The 17,500-nt window shown below is 39.7% G+C and overlaps 2 protein-coding genes across 6 annotated transcripts; one reads left to right on the top strand and one right to left on the bottom strand.

The window, feature by feature from the left end:
- The first annotated feature begins 272 nt into the window (after positions 1-272).
- psmc2 (proteasome 26S subunit, ATPase 2) lies at positions 273-3,245 on the top strand. Its single transcript, XM_086058114.1, has 12 exons — positions 273-460; positions 845-882; positions 979-1,060; positions 1,174-1,273; positions 1,386-1,517; positions 1,608-1,680; positions 1,755-1,850; positions 2,039-2,203; positions 2,285-2,372; positions 2,539-2,741; positions 2,832-2,928; positions 3,005-3,245. The coding sequence occupies exons 1-12, from the start codon at positions 391-393 to the stop codon at positions 3,160-3,162; spliced, it is 1,302 nt and encodes a 433-aa protein (XP_085914240.1). The 5' UTR covers positions 273-390; the 3' UTR covers positions 3,163-3,245.
- A 1-nt stretch (position 3,246) lies between these two features.
- Positions 3,247-12,562, bottom strand: slc26a5 (solute carrier family 26 member 5). Of its 5 annotated transcripts, XM_086058107.1 has the most exons (19): positions 12,398-12,562; positions 11,955-11,976; positions 11,741-11,885; positions 11,019-11,158; positions 10,726-10,836; positions 8,976-9,154; positions 8,738-8,902; positions 8,430-8,665; positions 7,479-7,626; positions 6,327-6,440; positions 6,163-6,240; positions 5,827-5,922; positions 5,328-5,434; positions 5,184-5,253; positions 5,008-5,100; positions 4,697-4,795; positions 4,172-4,351; positions 3,973-4,027; positions 3,247-3,694 (listed from the first exon to the last, which is right to left on the bottom strand). In XM_086058107.1, exons 2-19 carry the CDS (start codon positions 11,956-11,958, stop codon positions 3,567-3,569), a joined length of 2,148 nt encoding a protein of 715 aa, XP_085914233.1. In that variant the 5' UTR covers positions 11,959-11,976; positions 12,398-12,562; the 3' UTR covers positions 3,247-3,566. The 5 variants fall into 5 exon arrangements, with proteins under 5 accessions (XP_085914233.1, XP_085914235.1, XP_085914232.1 ...); XM_086058109.1 differs by having other exon boundaries at positions 4,172-4,398; positions 11,741-11,976; XM_086058106.1 differs by having other exon boundaries at positions 11,741-11,976.
- Between the last annotated feature and the right edge of the window lie 4,938 nt (positions 12,563-17,500).

The following is a 17,500-nucleotide window of genomic DNA, read 5'->3' as shown; positions in this document are numbered from 1 at the left end:
TATATTTGTGAGAAATTCCAGTTGCCACGCTGCAAAGCATTCCTTGTGTTACAGTAGATGCTCCTGAATATTTTGCATGTTGTCCTTTTCACACGCGCACGCACATACACTAAACAACACGAAACAACTTTCATATCATTTGATTCGAATAAACATGTTTAACGAATTTATTATTCATCAATTTTACAGTTTCAAGAACCTAGTTTATGTATACGATAATAAAAAAACAACAACAACAATTATTGCGTCTAATCGGTGCAGCGGAAATAACACTCCGACATTTACTTCCGGTCTGGGGACGGAAACGCAAAGCTGCTGCGTAATCGTACAATTTTAGGTGCTACAGCAGCTCCGTGTGGTATATAAAAACAATAAAAATCTAAATTAAATATGCCAGACTATTTAGGAGATGACCAGAGGAAGACAAAGGAGGAGGACAAGGACGACTCACCAATCAGAGGTATACTTTAAAAAGCAACGGTCTTTGTTAAATTAGCTACCTAGCCAAGGTTAGCTCATGTCTGTAACAGCGAGATTTGTATAGATGTGCTAGAAAAAAACCCAAAGCTTAACTACAAAATGAAAGTTTCTGGAAAAATTGCGTGTAACTGTTGCAGTGCTGAATGAAAAAGAAAAAAGGGAATATGGAAACAAAAGCATGATTTTGACTGAAATAGAATGTGGAACGATTTTAAAAAGTGCAATATTTTGGGGGGTTGTAGAATGATATAGAAATATTTGGAATGATGTGAAATGATATTGTATGACCCGAATGATGTTTGTGAAGAAAGTAACAAACTTTAAATGGGGTACATTCAATTCATTGTGTTCATCTTGCATACAGCTTTGGATGAAGGAGACATCGCTCTGTTGAAGACTTATGTGAGTGTCCTCCCAGGAATGATAGAACAAGTAGTAGTCATTAATAAATATATTGTGTGTTTTAATCCACATCCTTAAACTGTCATGCATCACCAGGGTCAAAGCACTTACTCCAGACAGATAAAACAAGTGGAAGATGACATCCAACAGTTGCTCAAAAAAATAAACGAGCTCACAGGTGAATTCAACACATTCCTTGAAAAGACAGTTCATTTGCCTCTAAAGTAGAAACCATAAGCCTTAATGTAGACAGTGTGTACCATTTGGCATAGTGTTTTGTGGCTGTGACAGGCATTAAAGAGTCCGACACAGGACTGGCGCCACCTGCTCTCTGGGATCTGGCTGCTGACAAACAGACCCTTCAAAGTGAACAACCGCTACAAGTTGCAAGGTAAATGTTGACTTTTCTGCATCTGTTTGCTTGAGCTGAACACAATATCAATTTGAATGCTTCAATTTGTGCAAATTTAATTTAAAAAAAAGTCTTAATTGGATTTTAACAGATGCACAAAGATAATCAACGCAGACTCCGAGGACCCCAAATACATCATCAATGTCAAGCAGTTTGCCAAGTTTGTGGTGGACCTGAGCGATCAGGTAGCCCCGACTGACATTGAGGAGGGCATGAGAGTTGGGTGAGGAAAAGAAAAAAAATAGAAATTCAAATTACCTCAGTTCAATTAAGACTTCAAAGAATTACTTTGGCAACTTCATGTTTGTCTCAGTGTTGACAGAAACAAGTATCAGATCCACATCCCCCTGCCTCCTAAAATTGATCCGACAGTCACCATGATGCAGGTACAAGCACACTAGCCAACCTCGACATGCAAGCGACTTTGTGCTTCCTTCACAACCAATTTGTTTCCCTGTAGGTGGAGGAGAAACCTGACGTTACCTACAGCGATGTTGGTGGCTGTAAGGAGCAGATTGAAAAGCTGAGGGAAGTGGTTGAGACCCCCCTGCTGCATGTGAGTTGTTCATCCAGTCCAATTTTGAAAGCTGCTTAACCACACAAGCCAAATCACATCCAAATGATCACATGATGTTAATGATTGCCACTATTCCATATGACAACCATGGCAGCCCAATACCAGGTACCGGTTCTCACTCGTCCCAAGGAAATAGCGTTATTTGATTGTGCATTTTCTCTCACCAGCCCGAGCGGTTTGTCAACTTGGGCATTGAGCCTCCAAAAGGTGTGCTGCTCTTCGGACCACCCGGTACCGGAAAGACCCTGTGTGCCCGTGCCGTGGCTAACCGGACAGACGCCTGCTTCATCAGAGTCATCGGCTCGGAACTGGTGCAGAAATATGTGGGGGAGGTGAGAGCACTAGAACAGCAATCATGTGCACTGTATAGTTTTTTGTTTTGTTTTTAATCCTGTGTCTACAAATTAATTTAGGGAGCCCGAATGGTGAGAGAACTCTTTGAGATGGCCAGAACCAAGAAGGCCTGTCTTATCTTTTTTGATGAAATAGATGCCATTGGAGGTATGGTGTCCTGTTCAAGTTATGATTTAATTTGTATAATCTGTGCCCCATGGCATAGTTTAAGGCCGTTCCCCCAAATAAATATTTAGATTGTTTTTTTTTTCTTGTCGGAGTGACCCTGACGTTCCTGCCATGGTATTTCCTCTTGTGTTTGTGAACCAACTAGGTGCACGTTTCGACGACGGGGCAGGCGGAGACAATGAAGTGCAGAGGACCATGCTGGAGCTCATCAACCAGCTGGACGGTTTCGACCCACGTGGCAACATCAAAGTGCTGATGGCCACAAACAGGCCTGACACGCTGGATCCAGCCCTGATGAGACCAGGCCGCTTGGATAGGAAGATTGAGTTCAGCTTGCCTGATCTCGAGGTGGGTAAAGCCAACATGCACGCAATATTTCTAATCAAGATGAGTCGAGGTATTAAATGTTTATTTCTTTTCTCTTTTTTTGTGCTTCAGGGTCGCACACATATCTTCAAGATTCATGCTCGCTCAATGAGTGTGGAGAGAGATATTCGCTTTGAGCTGCTCGCTCGCCTCTGTCCCAACAGCACAGGTTAAAACAAAAAACAAACAAAAAACTGTGTTGTTGAAACAATTGTGATTGCTCCAAGTTTGCCTCTTGTCGCCAGGTGCTGAAATTCGCAGCGTTTGCACAGAAGCCGGCATGTTCGCAATCAGAGCTCGCAGGAAGATTGCCACAGAGAAGGACTTCTTGGAGGCCGTTAACAAGGTCATCAAGTCCTACGCCAAGTTCAGCGCCACCCCCAGATACATGACCTACAATTAAGTGTTTTCCACTTTGGCTTTTCAAGTTAAGAAATGACGTCTTTCTGTTGTCAGATATTAAAAATAAAAGTTTATTCCACATGAGTCCCAAGGTTTGTTTTTATAAACCTTTCCACAGTAAGCATCTGCCATTACATTATGTATCTCAAACTATGAAAACACTAAAATATTTTGGAAAATAGTTACTGATTCATTTAGGAAGCAACAAATCTCATTATTTCATGTACAATGGATACTGCAAACTGAGCGTTTGAAGCTGATAACACATGACACACCCCACACGTTTCCAGCATAATGCAATACTGAAGGAACAAGAACAATGTATTTGTTAAAATTCCGGGCATTTTAACAAGCCATTGAGTACTTCACAAGTGCAAAAAAAAAATCATTACATTCTCAATCGTATCAGCATGTGACATCAGGTTGGGAATGTTGGCAGTGCAACACGGCATCATGAATGGTGGGGAACACCATCTTCGGGGTTATGATTCCATTGAAGAACTGCAGCTGGTCCAGCTCAGCCAGCAGACTTCCTAATTGAGACAAGCAGAAATGGAGTTAGATCACAACTTCATCAAATAGGGACCTCCGGTTAAGCCTAACACATACATTGCAAACATCCACTAATCCCTTCAGTGACATTGACTGAGATCTCATTTATTTTCATTTCATGCCAAATTGTTTCCAACGAGAAAATACTGAATGCTTTAAGTACCACCAGTTTTTTAAATAAAAAAATTTAAGTCGTTTTTAGTTCAACTTTTGGACGTTCTGCTGTGCTGTGCTGTCAAAATCTGTCACGATTACTTACTGTTGCAGCCAGCTATGACAACTCGAATATTTACTGCTGCATACTCCTTAATGACCTGCAGAGAGAGAGAGAGTTGCTCATGGACTACTTATTAGCATACACCATTTTGTCATTGATTAGTTGGATGAAATTTACTTGGAATGAGCATTGAGATATACTTTCTTCTCAATGTTGACTTAACTGACTAAATTAATAGAACCTGTTTGATGGCTTTGGCTCCCACGGAGTCAATAAAGCCAGTCTGTGTCCAGTCCAGGATGATGGAGCGGGTGGAACAGAGAGACTGAAGGAAGGCAACCTCCTCGGAATCCGTCTCTCTCTGACCTTCTTCGAGACGGCCGTTTGTCTGATTTCCAGACGTTTTGTTAAAGGACAAAACCTTTTGTTAAAGGACAAAACCTTTTGCGGCATACCTCCTACCTTATCCTAAAAGAAAAACAAAACCTGGAGGCATGTTTTCTCACTGACATACTTGCATGAACTGGCTAAACTAAACGAATTCCATTAGTTCTATTTTGTAAAGTATTAGTCATATTTTGTGAAAATTTGATACTAGTACATTATATATTTTTTTGGGGTATTATTCTTGTTGTAAAACTTCCTTACCTCCTCACCCATGAAAACAAATATGTCAGTCCTGTCAGCATTTACCCAATCCCGTACATACGTAACACAGTTGCTATTGCACAAGCAAACAGAGAGCACAATACATATTTGACCAGACCTCAGCTTTCCTCTTTGGAGAACACATAAGACTGTTGTCAGCCTTTGGTTTTTTCTCTGCTTTTCTGGCCGCTTGAATGTGTTCTGGGTTTACACCTGTCTGTCAAACAAAAAGCATGCCAAAGAGAAGATTCAAAATAAGTCCAAAAAGCAAGTTTCCAAATAAAGCACATGTTTACATCTCCAGGTTGTACAATCTTATCAAGGCTGACGCTTTGTGGCCCGAAAAAAGATTGTTTACTTTCTGTACTGAAGCAAGCAATCAGTGCGTTCACACGCCCATGTTACGGTCTCAAGGTAACACGGATTTACCTTCTCTTTGAGAGCGCTCACATAAAGGTCACTGTTGGCAAAGTAGATTGACGAGTTGGAGTGGAAAATCTTAATCCCCTCACATTCCACCGCCTTGGAACAAGACAAATCGCAGATGGTGACTGTTACGGGTGTTTTAGGGGCAACTTGGCCAACGCACTCTCTTCTCCACTAACCTCTTTGTATTCGTCCACGTCGTAGTATAGTCCCGTGCCGGAAACGCGCCCAAGGACAGCATTTTTGGGGCTGCAAGACAAAATAATGCAAAATTGTGAATAAAGGACATAATAATAATATGCTGTCAGACTAAATATACTAACCTCTGTGTTCTGTAGATGACTGTCAGTAAAGCAAATGCAATGGCGGAAAGAAGGCCATAATCCAAGCCCAACAGCACAGATGCCACAAAGGTCACCAGCCAGATAGCCTGAGAAAAGAAAACATTCTGTTTGTTAGTCTGCCCAAGATGGATTTGCAAGAATACTGCTACAAAGGCTTGTCAGAAAATAAACTATTGACTCTTTCACACATGGATGCTGTGACTTGCACTTGACATCTATTTAACCATTTTCTATAGCAGATAAGATAGAGGCTATCTCAGCTGACTTCCAGTGCATTCACACTTAAAGGGGAAGACAAGCCTTAACTCATATTCCACAAATGTAATTAAGATTCATCAGAATGTCATGTTTAGATGAGTGAGGCCACACGTAACATATTATTGTCAAGAAATGTTGAAGGTTGACTTCCATTTTAAATGGACAATTGAGTGCACCACTTTTGTTTAACACAATTTATGTATCATTTTGTTTGACTGACCATTTCAATCTTGCTGGTTCTCCACAGAGCTGGGATGTCTCTGAACTGTTTGAACATCCCAAGCAGGTTGACCATGATGATGGCCGCCAATGCAGTCTGGGAAACAGAACAGACAAAAGACACAGTAGGTAACAATTCATAAATGTGGTGCGGCTTAAAGACAAGTGTGTAAATTTTTTTGCTAACATTTAAGCACTCTGAATAATCCGCAAATCACAGTACAGGTAGCAGCTGGTTAGCAGGAAACACCGAGCGCCTGGTAGTTTTCCCAACAACGCTGCAATGCTAAAAGAGGAAGTGTCATGAATGACATCCCCTGCAATGGCCTCAGCTCACCTGTGGGAGCGGCTCAAAGACAAACCCAATGGCGACGATCACTAGTAGCACCAGAAGAGAGCCGAGCAGTCCCGCAATCTGAAGCGAGCAAACGACAATGACGGTCAACATGATATTGCAACTTGCATTCATTTGGCTTTCACAAGACGCGTTTCACAAATGACCTGCGTTTTCCCCCCGGTGCTCTCCTGCACAAGACTCCTTGACATGGAGCAAGTGATGGTGAATGTTTGGAAGAAAGAGCTGATGAAGTTACACAGGCCAAGGGCTATCAGCTCCTGCAAACAAACATACGTACATACTGATAGCATGGCAGTCTTTCCAAATGAAAACGATCACAGACTACAATGAGAAAAATCATTGGAAATTTGTCAAGGACTAACAACAAAAAACTTTTGATAACTCAGATGTTTATAAAGTTCTTGTGTTTGCTATTATAGATAGTGGTAGAGAAAATGTACATACAAAATAAATTGAAGCACTAACCAAGGTTATTATAATTAAGGAAAACTAACAAAATAACGAAAACTAAAATTGAAAAAACACAAAGAAATGGAAATTATTTTATTTTATTTTTTAAATGAAAGCTGAACTATAATTACTGTAAAAATGTCCTTTGTTTTCATCTATGTCAATATCATAAAAGGGCTTTCAGGGTTCATTTTACTGATTTTAAATGTATTTATTTCAGTATTGCTGTATGAAGAGGAAGGAATTTTTTGCTTACTTGTACTCAACAAACACTCTGTGTATTTAAAAGAAATAAAACTAATACTAAAATGAAGCATACATTTTTTAAAACTTTTTTTAACAACTAAAATTAGCCGAATTGAAGAAACAAAATTCAAAACAAAATAAAAATAAAAATAATGAAAAATGCCAAATTATAACCTCATTCAGTCCTCTGAGGAGACGGTTTAAAATTCTGCTTCATGATAAGTCAAATCAAGTCATTTTGATTTGTATAGTACTTTCAAAACGCTGCAGCTGTCACAAAGCACTTTACAGAACACAACATAAGGAGGTCATGGACTCTTTCAATAATCTAGATGACCAACATTTCATGCAAAGACCAGTGGGACAAGTCGAGTTTATAAAGCAACCCTCTGAATGACTTTGCTGACACAACTTTGTTTTATGTTCAAAGACTCTCCAAACCTTCTCAAAGAGCATCCTTGACATACACTTTGCTCCAAATTCTTATTACACGGAGTCTGTTCTTTTTCAGCAGAAAGTACTGCTTGAAAAAAAAAGTAATTCTGTAGGGAAACAAGCTGAATGACGCAACATGTGAGAACATCCCCAGCCCGGCGCACCTGATTACTGTCCACACTGTAGTTGTGCTTGAGGGCAAAGATTTTGGCCAGCGAGATTCCCATGGAGAACCCGACAATAGCAATAGCGAAGGAGTCGGTGACCAAAGTGCGTAATAGGGAGAAGTCTGGAACCACGGGTGGGAGGAGCCTGAGAATACACAAGAGGATGCGTGATGCTATTTTCCAGCTCCAGGATGTGATTACATTTTTTCAAAGCACATTGGACCATGATTGTAAAATCTCACCCTGGTAGGAAAACCTGCGTCATACATTTACGCTTTAAATGTCAAAGGTCAACAATCAGGTCAGCTCAGATAAAGATAGCTAATCTACGAGGAAGATAACTCCTTACTAAGTAAATAGCCTTCAACCTTTTTCAGTCATCTGTATGCACAATTTTTATGGTTATCAGTGGAAAATAAATTAAAATATTTTATATTGATGTTTATGCACAATGTAATGGTACACCCCATTTTTGGGGGGGAACGGATATAATTTAGTTTGCCATAGACAGAACACCCGTCAAGCGAATATGGGTCACTTGATAGTGCCCAAACTACCCAAAACAAAACAAAACAAAAAAACTTTCTGATGAGAACTGTTCATTATCATGCTTCCATCTAATGCTAGCAACGTCAGTAGCAAATCATCTTTCAAAAAGTTATTTAATTAATCTACGCACATGCAATTTTATTAGATTTTTTTCTTTTCTTTTTAGTGAAGAATAAATAAATTGTAAATGGTTGTTTGTCTATTTCTACTTACTTTATCTGTCGAATGCTAATTTTTTTTAATGTTTTCATTTTTACAACATAGAGTAATTATAAACTTTGTATATTTTAGTTGAATTATTTAAGGACCCCAGGAAGACAAGCGACCCCGTTGTGGAGGCTAATGGGGATCCTAATAAAGAATAAAACATTGACAGACACAAGAAGCATAAATTCTTACCCAGTCGGTATCTCCCCAACCACGTCGACTTGATAGTCGGCGGCCAATGTCATTCCGTACGAGACGCCAGTTGACACAATGACGACAATAATCTCACCAGGAATCGGAATGGGAAGTTTTTTTTTGAAGCGCTCATTGAGGTGTTTGATCACAAACAGAAAGACGAGACATGCAAGGCCCAAGATGAGAGTGCTGACGTTCGTACTTGTAATGTGACTCAGTACGGCCTTGATGCTCTGCAAAGACACATGACGACAGCTAAGAATTGCCAACTACGCAGTAGAACATTTTGATTCTTGTAAACCCACAAACACAACAGAGAGGGGTCCACTGAAGCGCTTTGTTTTCACTCCAAGCAGATATTTTAACTGCGAGACCACCACGTGCACAGCGGCTGCTGTAGTGAAGCCTCGCACCAGCGGCTCCGTCAGGTAAATGGCCACAAAGCCAAACCTGAGAAGACCTAAAATGAACTAAAGAGGAAAAAAAGTAAAATCATTTGATTTTACTTAATTTGTGAAGAGTAATACTGGAGCTAACACTGACCTGAATTATTCCCACCAGGGTTGTGAGCACCACAGCCACCTGGACCCTCATGGCGTCACGATCCGCCAAGCTGAAGTTGGCGGATGTGTTGGACCCATTGCCGGGTGGTGGCACGTAAGAGTCTGGAACCTCCCTGACTGCAACGCTTCCAATCATCAGGCTTATGACTGCAAACGTGCCTGCAAATCACACACACATGAGCAGCATGACATTCTTCAAATGTCATGAGGATTAAGAGTCTTTTTTTTTTGGAGTACAGTACATGCTCAACATTCAAAATCATTAAAATCATTTAAAAAAACAACTGTAAATAAAAAAATTTGTGTTTTGCACTGTAAATTATTTCCATCCTATACTAGCGACATAAAGACACTTTTGTTTTTGGCCATAGAAAAATGCAATTCACAATAACAAATCCGAGAGCACGCAAACATTATCATCTCCACTGTCACGTTAAAAGAATGCACTTTTTGGGAGTTTGCCCGTGTTTACACATTTACAACTTCTTGCCCTTCAAGTTAAAAACACCCCGCGTGTTTTCAGCTTCTGTTCTTTCTTCAAAATTTTAACATGTTTTTTTTTTTTAAGTGACAGGAACAAGGATGGGTGACATTTCTTGCTGTCCAAGTAACAAAAGGTTAGAAAATCTCAACATTCCCAGGAAACAGTTTTTGGCCGGCCCTAAAAAGACTGTGGAAGCCAGAAGTAACAACAAACCTTATTTCTCTACTTGAGAATTTATTAGTCAACTTCAGTAAAAGTAAAGTAGCCTGCTAACATACGGACAAATAAAAACAGACACTGCATTTTTTCCCCCTTTTAGTCATTTGATCTTGGACCAGAATAAAATACTGTCGTATATATTCTATATATATTATTCTTTGTCTTACCAAGTTACGCTTGCTGATTGTTATGTTGCCTTTTGATTAGGGATAGACCAATTATCGCCCAGGCCAATTATTATTTGTCAAAATGCCAAATATATGCCTCTGCCTTTTTACGAATCTGAAAGCCAATAAAGCTCGTATCTCACTGAGAGGTAAATGCTTGTGAATGTAGCAGATTTAGGGTTTTCATCAAGATTTGTAAGATGTTCACAGACAATTTTTACTTGACGCAAAGACATTTCGAACATATTCAGACAATTTTTCACTGTCTGCGAAGATCTTGTGAAACCTTTTACGAACCCTGACAGAAATCCAAAATTAGCTACATTCGCATGTATTTGTCGCTAAGTGAGATACAGGGAACTTTAATTTATGAATTTATTTAAATTTCCACTTATTAAGAAATTATGTTGAAATGTTGGAAGACTTAATTTAAACTTTAGGGAGCTATTTACTTGCTTAGTTTTTAATTTAGCTTAACACATGCTGATGCCCCTGGAAGGTCCCTGCATTTTTTTAAATCATTTTTAAACAAAGCTGTCATTTCTTTATATGTTTAAAACGACAAGGAACATTTTTATTTATTTTTTATTGCTGATAATTTCTCTTTTACTGCAAATGAATATCGGCCGGGAATATTGGTTATCGGTCTCCTAGATTACTAATAATCTGTAACGGCCTTGATAAAACCTTATCGGTCTATCACCATCATTTGATGCCAAGATTTCATGTGGCACCAGATTGCTGTTGGCAGGACAGAGATCCATGTCCCGATGTCAGTCATTCATCATCATCCATGGCCTCTGTATTGTAATTTCTACCCAATTTTTATCATCCCAACAGGACATCTGTTTTTTTCTCACCTATGGATATGTGTCTGGACGTGCCAAAGAACGTGTAGAGCAGAACCGGGTAGAACGACGAGTACAATCCATAAACAGGAGGCACAGCAGCCAGCATAGCATAGGCAAGCCCTACGGGACAAAAGAGAGAGAGAGAGCCGAGTGAATAAATTGCTGAATTCATCAACAAAGTGTCCTCACAACCTCACAGCTCGAGAGATACCAAAACCAAAGCAGCAGGTCGCAACAAGAAGCATGGTAACAGGCCAGCAACACGTTGTTCCGTGTGATTCCAGATGATTCTCATGACTCACCTTGAGGGAGTTGCACGACTCCAGTGCTAAGGCCTGAGACTACATCTTGAAACAGGTATTCCCTGACCGGGTACTTTGGCAGCCATGTGAGAATTGGCAGGAAGCTTAGAACTGCTGCCTTTGCCCGCTCTGACGAACATCTATGTAAAGAGAGAAGTGGATTGATTTGGATATGATTTTGGAATAAAAAAATTAAAATTATGTTCATGCTGATCTATTGAAGTCCTCTTTCTTTAACATTGAGCTACTTCCTTGGGGATCTCTTAACTTCATGAGTCATTTAATAGTTTCATTTTGAATCACAGTTAAGACACTGACTCACAAGAGTATGATCATCAGCTTTACTTTCTTTCACTTTACAAGCATAAAAAAAAAAATAATATCTTTGACAGCACTCAATAAAATCAACTAATACTAAGAACAATGTCAAAAAAGTCCTAAGAACTTAATGATCTAACTTTTGATTTACTGACTTGTTACTTACTACTCTTGTTTTATATCATGTTGCCAATTTGTCACAGTGAACGTTTAAAACACTGCAGGTCAAGGTGTTTATTAACAATTCTAATTGAAGTTGGAAAAATGAATTAATTCATGCTTCGCTTACATTTATGTTAGTGTAAACCTAACTTATGAGACCAAAACATATAATTATGATATTGTTTATTGGACTGCAATAAAGCCCTCAGTTTTCAATCAAGTATTTTCTTCTCTCGCCTTACTGGAAGTACAGTGCAAGCTTCTGTCGGAGGGTGGTGGTTTTCTCTTTGCGGTGGAGAAGCTGTGACCTGAGGTACGCCTCGTTGTAGACCGGACGCTCAATTTTGTTCATCAGCAACCTCTCGGCATCATCCACTTGTACTGCCGCTGATGGTGATTCTTCTTTTGGTTCCATCAGAATTCTAGTTATTGTGTGTGTTCATTCCTTTGACTTACCCATGCAGGCAACACTTTCACTCTGATTGAAAGGAAACAAATGAAATCATCTCAATTTGCTTTGTTTATTTGTCTTGTGCAAGTTGTTGCTGCTGATAAGGAAGATTGGTTGTAGTTAACGTCAACAAGATGAGTCCAATTGTGCATCCGCCAATGAACGCTTATTTCAAAAAAGGAAAACTTGATAAATTATAAGAACGATCACCGCAATCATTTGTATTTAACGGACGTTAATGTCCACAAAAAGTCCCTAGTTTCCAGTATTTCTACAATTTCGTCAACTAGCTAACATAGAAAGAACGGCATTAATCAACTATTGTTTAAGCTTTTTTATTTTATTTTAACCAAATCAATTACACAACCGGCAGTGGAGCATTGAATATTGTTCTTACTTCGGTTATGTAAGCTAACACACGGGTGTTGTTGAAAGGCAGAGTTCTTACCTCTCTTCCTCCTCCGGCTCTCGTTAGGATGCTGGGGGCTAAACATGAACTTTAAAAGAATGACCTTCTAAGTTAAAGTTTAACAGCGGTGCCGTGATTAGAGGACATGCAACAAATCCGTGTAGGGACGACGACCGTCTACTCGGCTGACATTTATTGTTGACTTCCGGTTTACGTCACGAGCGTCCCTCGTCGTTCGAGTGTCTTTTCTTTTGGGCAATTTTTGTCAAACGGATCAGCAAAAATGAGACGTGTGTAAATACTGTTTTCATAGCTGAAAGAATTTGTCTACACAACATGTTGAAAGAAAACTCGACCAGTTTACGTTTCTGGGCTGCAAATTCTTTTTTTTTCCCTTTTCTTATGCTTTTATTAACACAATTTAACACAACTTTACATTCTAGAACATACGAACATGTCTTGCAAAGATACCTGACAAAATCTTTGTTCATGTTTTTTTTCTCACATGTGTATAGGTTATGTTTTTTTGTTTTATATGATTTTCAATATCTTTAAGTAGATTTTTCCCCCTCTTGTTTTCTTATATATATATATATATATATATATATTGAAGAGAATCTTCTGTTTCAATTTAATAACAACTGTTTGGATTTAGTCAACTGTTTTAATTTCCTTAGTAAAGCTTGGTGAGGGTAATTATGTGACCAAACGTTTGAAGATGCTTCCTTCCACATTTTATCACTTAATTAGCCATCTGTTTCGGGGGAGAAAATGTGTTATAATCTATTCCTTTGTAAAGTTTTATTATGTCTACAAAAGTGCCAGGATGTCTGGCAAACTGTGTTGCTGCCTGGTTGATCAGCTGCGGGGGGGCCGGATCGTGGCCCAATGTTTACATATCAATTGACCATTTGTTATTGTCTTGAGACTCAGAAGGCAGAGCAAGGGAAGGGGGTTTAAGGGCAGCAAAGCAGGAAGAGGAAGGGGAGGGGCTTTTTGGGATGCTGAAAGTATAATGGCGACTGCAAGTGGGAGGAGCGGGACAGACACATGGGGAATTAATGGCGTTTGGTCACAACATATGAGCTGTCCAGAAATTTCTGAATAAAATAAAACCTTCGAAGGAACTGTTCACCGATCTCAACTCTGATTCTGAAAACAACACTACGAACACGCGGAAAACATAAGGATCGTTTTCCAACAATATATATATATATAGACAGACTGCAACCTGTTTGTTAAATGCAGTGGCTCAGTTATAAGCCTGAATTTTTAGATAGATAAATAAATTTTCATACAAATCTTACAGTGTACAAGTTTACTGATTAGTATTTTATAAATTTGAGTAAAAAAAAAAAATATATATATATATATATATATATATAGATATATAAATATCGCAATAATCAATGTATAAATTTGTATCGAGATTAATCGGTATCGTGACCTATGAATCGTGATACGAATCGAATCGCCGGGTACTCGGCAATTCACACCCCTAATATATATATATAAAAGAAAACAAGAGGAAATATATATATATATATATACATACATACGTGTGTGTGTGGGGGGGGGGTGGGGGTGGGTGTGGGGGAGTGTGTGTGTGTGTAATAATAAAATAGACATTTCACAAGAAAACAGGTCAACAATCTTTGGATATTACACAAATGAAGCATCATAGGAGAGCGATTTGACAATTTACTGCTTTTCTTGTTGTTTCTTAATTTTATAGCTTTGAATATTTTTTATACATATTCAAAATTATTGTCTTTTGTGTTAATATAGTAGCAAACTACATCTTTTAGATTAGTTCGTAAGGGGTTTTTAGAGGTTGTAAAGAAGAAAGCCACTAAATCACGCCAACATTATTTCGTGATCAGACATAAAGTCATAAAATAAATTTGTCATAAAATAAATGAGTTTCAACTTCATTTTCACAAAAAGAACAAAAGTTGCTAATTTCAACAAATTTGGATATCAAATAATTAGTCGGATATACTGTATGTTATGCAAAATATTAAGATGTACTACTTTGGCCTTATTAGTAATACAATATTTATAACGTAAAAGCCACACCCTTTTCCAATTTATATCTGTAATTCTAGAATCCCAGAAAAAGTTTCCTCCAGGCACAATTTTGTTCTGTTTTGGTAGAATCTGGCGCATATTTTTATTATTACACTTTGTGTCTGTTAAGTCAATTCGATCAAGCTTCAGAACAGGAGCTGTTAAAACAGTTCTATCATATTTTAAATGGTTCGCTATACATTTAATCAGGCCATTAGGAATAGCATGTACTACTAAATTAAAGGTCTTGAAAGGAACTGGAAAATTATGTACAGACATGAATTGTTCATAAGACAGCAGATGACCAGATTAATCAAATAAATTGCAAACATGATTAATTCCTTTTTCGTACCAAGTAGGAAGGAATACAAATTTGTTTCTGACGAGTATATTAGAATTGTTCCAAAGGAAAGTTTTATGAAGTAAAAAATTGTAGACAAAAGCCCAAGCAAGAAGGGCTTGTTGATGAAAATTTGATAACTTGATAGGCAGTTTGTTTGGCAAAAAATTACACTGAAGAAGAAAATGTAGTCCTCCAATTTTGTTAAAAATATAATTAGGAATAAAATATCAGATTGAATCTGGATAAGATAGACATTTTTTTTAACCAAGTAATCTTAAATGTATTACCAACATCACAAAAATTCAAAACTTCAAGACCTTCCTCTGCTTTGAAATTAGATAGTACCCGCTTCTTGAGTTTGTGAGATTTATTCTTCCAAATGAAGTCGAGGGTTGCAATTTCTAGTTTACGTACGATGTCTTCACTCTGACGTCTGTTGTTGCTTGGCGAACAGATGACAAAAGTAATCTGATGATAATGATAATGATAATGATAATGATAATGATAATGATAATGATAATGATAATGATAATGATAATGATGTAACAAACTAAGTGGTTGTGTGTGTTCTGGAGTTGCCATTTATGTTGTGCACTATTATGTCTGACTGTTAGTGAACGCAGCACAGGTCTTGCGGGAGGGAGGGGATGAGACGTGCGGTTTGGTTGCGTGTGTTGTTTTTTTCTGCGAGCCTCCAGAGTTGTTGTACTCTGTTCTCTGGCATCTGGAATGTAGACCTTGCATCGCCAATGGTTGCCACTACTGTGAGGAAAGGGAGACACGAGAGGATGGACAGAAGCAATCAGAGGTGAAATGTGCAGCAGGAAGACTATCCGCTGAGCGAGAATTGGCAATGGTGAACGTGGCCGACTGGGCTAGAGGAAGACAGTGGCATCAGCCCATTGCGGGTTTGGGTGGAAAGACAGTGCACACCCTCATGGCAGGAGGTCGACATGTGTTCTCGTGCCCCAAAGGGACTCTGGTCAATGTTTGACACCCTGCAACTGTAAGATGGGGTGTTACAAAGGGGATGGAAGGAACCAGCTACTGGGGAAACTCTGTGACAAGTGGTGGTGCCGAAACCTCTATGTGAGCGGGTGCTTCGGGCAGTGCATGGCGGTCCAGGATCAGGGCACTTTGGGGTCGGCAAGACACTCTGCCGACTCCGTCAAGGATTCTACTTGAGCGAGATGCGGAGGATCACTGCCGCCGGTGCGACAGCTGTACCGCAAAGAAAGGTCCCACTAACAGATCCTTTGCGCAACTCCAGCAATGTCTAATAGGGGCCCCCATAGAGAGGGTGGGGATTGATGTATTTGGGCCGTTTCCCCGCACGGAGGGCGGGAACCATTACATCCTTACTACCTTGGACTATTTTACTAAGTGTCCTGTTTACCTGACCAAGAAGCGGAAACCATAGCAGATGCATTGGTAGGGGGGATGTTCAGCAGGTTTGGGACAGCTGAAGTGATCCACACAGAACAGTGCTGGAACTTTGCATCGTGCGTGTTTGCAGCTATGTGTGAAAAACTAGTAGTATGCCAGGAAACTTCAAGATCGTTTTGAATCTGCTCATGAGTTTGCCAGGGCCAAGCTGATGAGTGCAGGCGCAAAGCAGAAGAGGTGCTATGACGAACAGACCAATGGACACCACTTCAGTGCAGGGGAATTGGTGTAGGTGTAGGCCCTCAAAGGAAGAAGGGCAGGTGCCCGAAGCTGGACATCGACTGGGTGGGTCCCTGCAAGTTCTTGGAGAGAATGGGGGAAGTCGTGTATCGGGTCCAGCTGCCACCGAGAGGAAGGAAAGTGGTACTGCATTGAGATCGACTGGCACACTACTATGGGTCTGCTACCCCCTTGGAGCCGGGCTCGCAGACGGATTGGAGCCGGGCTCGCAGACGGATGGAGGATCAAGTGTCCAGACCATTTTTTTCCAAGATGGACTGTCTGGCCTTGACACTGTGCCTAACACAGGTCCAGCCATTATAGGTCAGGGTGGCCAAGTTCGGTTGTCGAGAGCCCCCGAGCCAGCCTGTTTTCCATGTCTCCCTCCTTCTATTGATCAGCTAATCAGCAAGCTTTGCAGAAGCCTGATAACGATCCTGATCATGAATCAAGTGTGTTAGTGGAGAGAAAAATGCAAAACAGGCTGCATAGGGGCTCTCGAGGACCGAACTCGGCCACCCCTGCCATAGACATTTGAGTGATTTTGTTTGCTTTCTTGGGGACGAGGAACTTTGAAAGGGGGTGCTAAGAGGTTGTGTGCGTTCTGGGGTTGCCATTTATGTTGAGCACTATGTCTGACTGTTAGTGAACGCAGCACAGGTCTTACGGAAGAGAGGGGCCAAGACGTGCGGTTTGGTTGCGTATGTTGTTCTTTTTTTCTGCTAGCCTCCTGAGTTGTTGTACTCTGTTCTCTGGCTATGGCTATGGCTAACAGTGGCGTTTTGTTGAGAGGAATAAACGGGTGACATCCCAATCAGCATTTTCTGGTGGCATCATAATAATGATAATACATTTAGCAAATGATGAGTTTTAAAGTTGTACTCTATTTGAATTGTCATATCACCACACACTAGTGATGAGCTCAATGTTATGAGAACCATAAAATATTATCTGACTCATGAGCATATGTACGGAAGCGTATTGCATTCACTTGTCCTGTTTTTCTGAGCGTTGTTTTTTTGAATATTTTTTTCCCTGTTTAAAAAAAAAACAATTCAGTTTTT

Source organism: Leptonotus elevatus, chromosome 17 (genome assembly GCF_054856555.1).
Source record: "Leptonotus elevatus isolate MCC_2025b chromosome 17, RoL_Lele_1.0, whole genome shotgun sequence".
NCBI classification, from domain to species: Eukaryota; Metazoa; Chordata; class Actinopteri; order Syngnathiformes; family Syngnathidae; genus Leptonotus; species Leptonotus elevatus.
The sequence above is the reverse complement of the archived record's forward strand: the minus strand, read 5'-3'. Positions and strand labels throughout refer to the sequence as shown.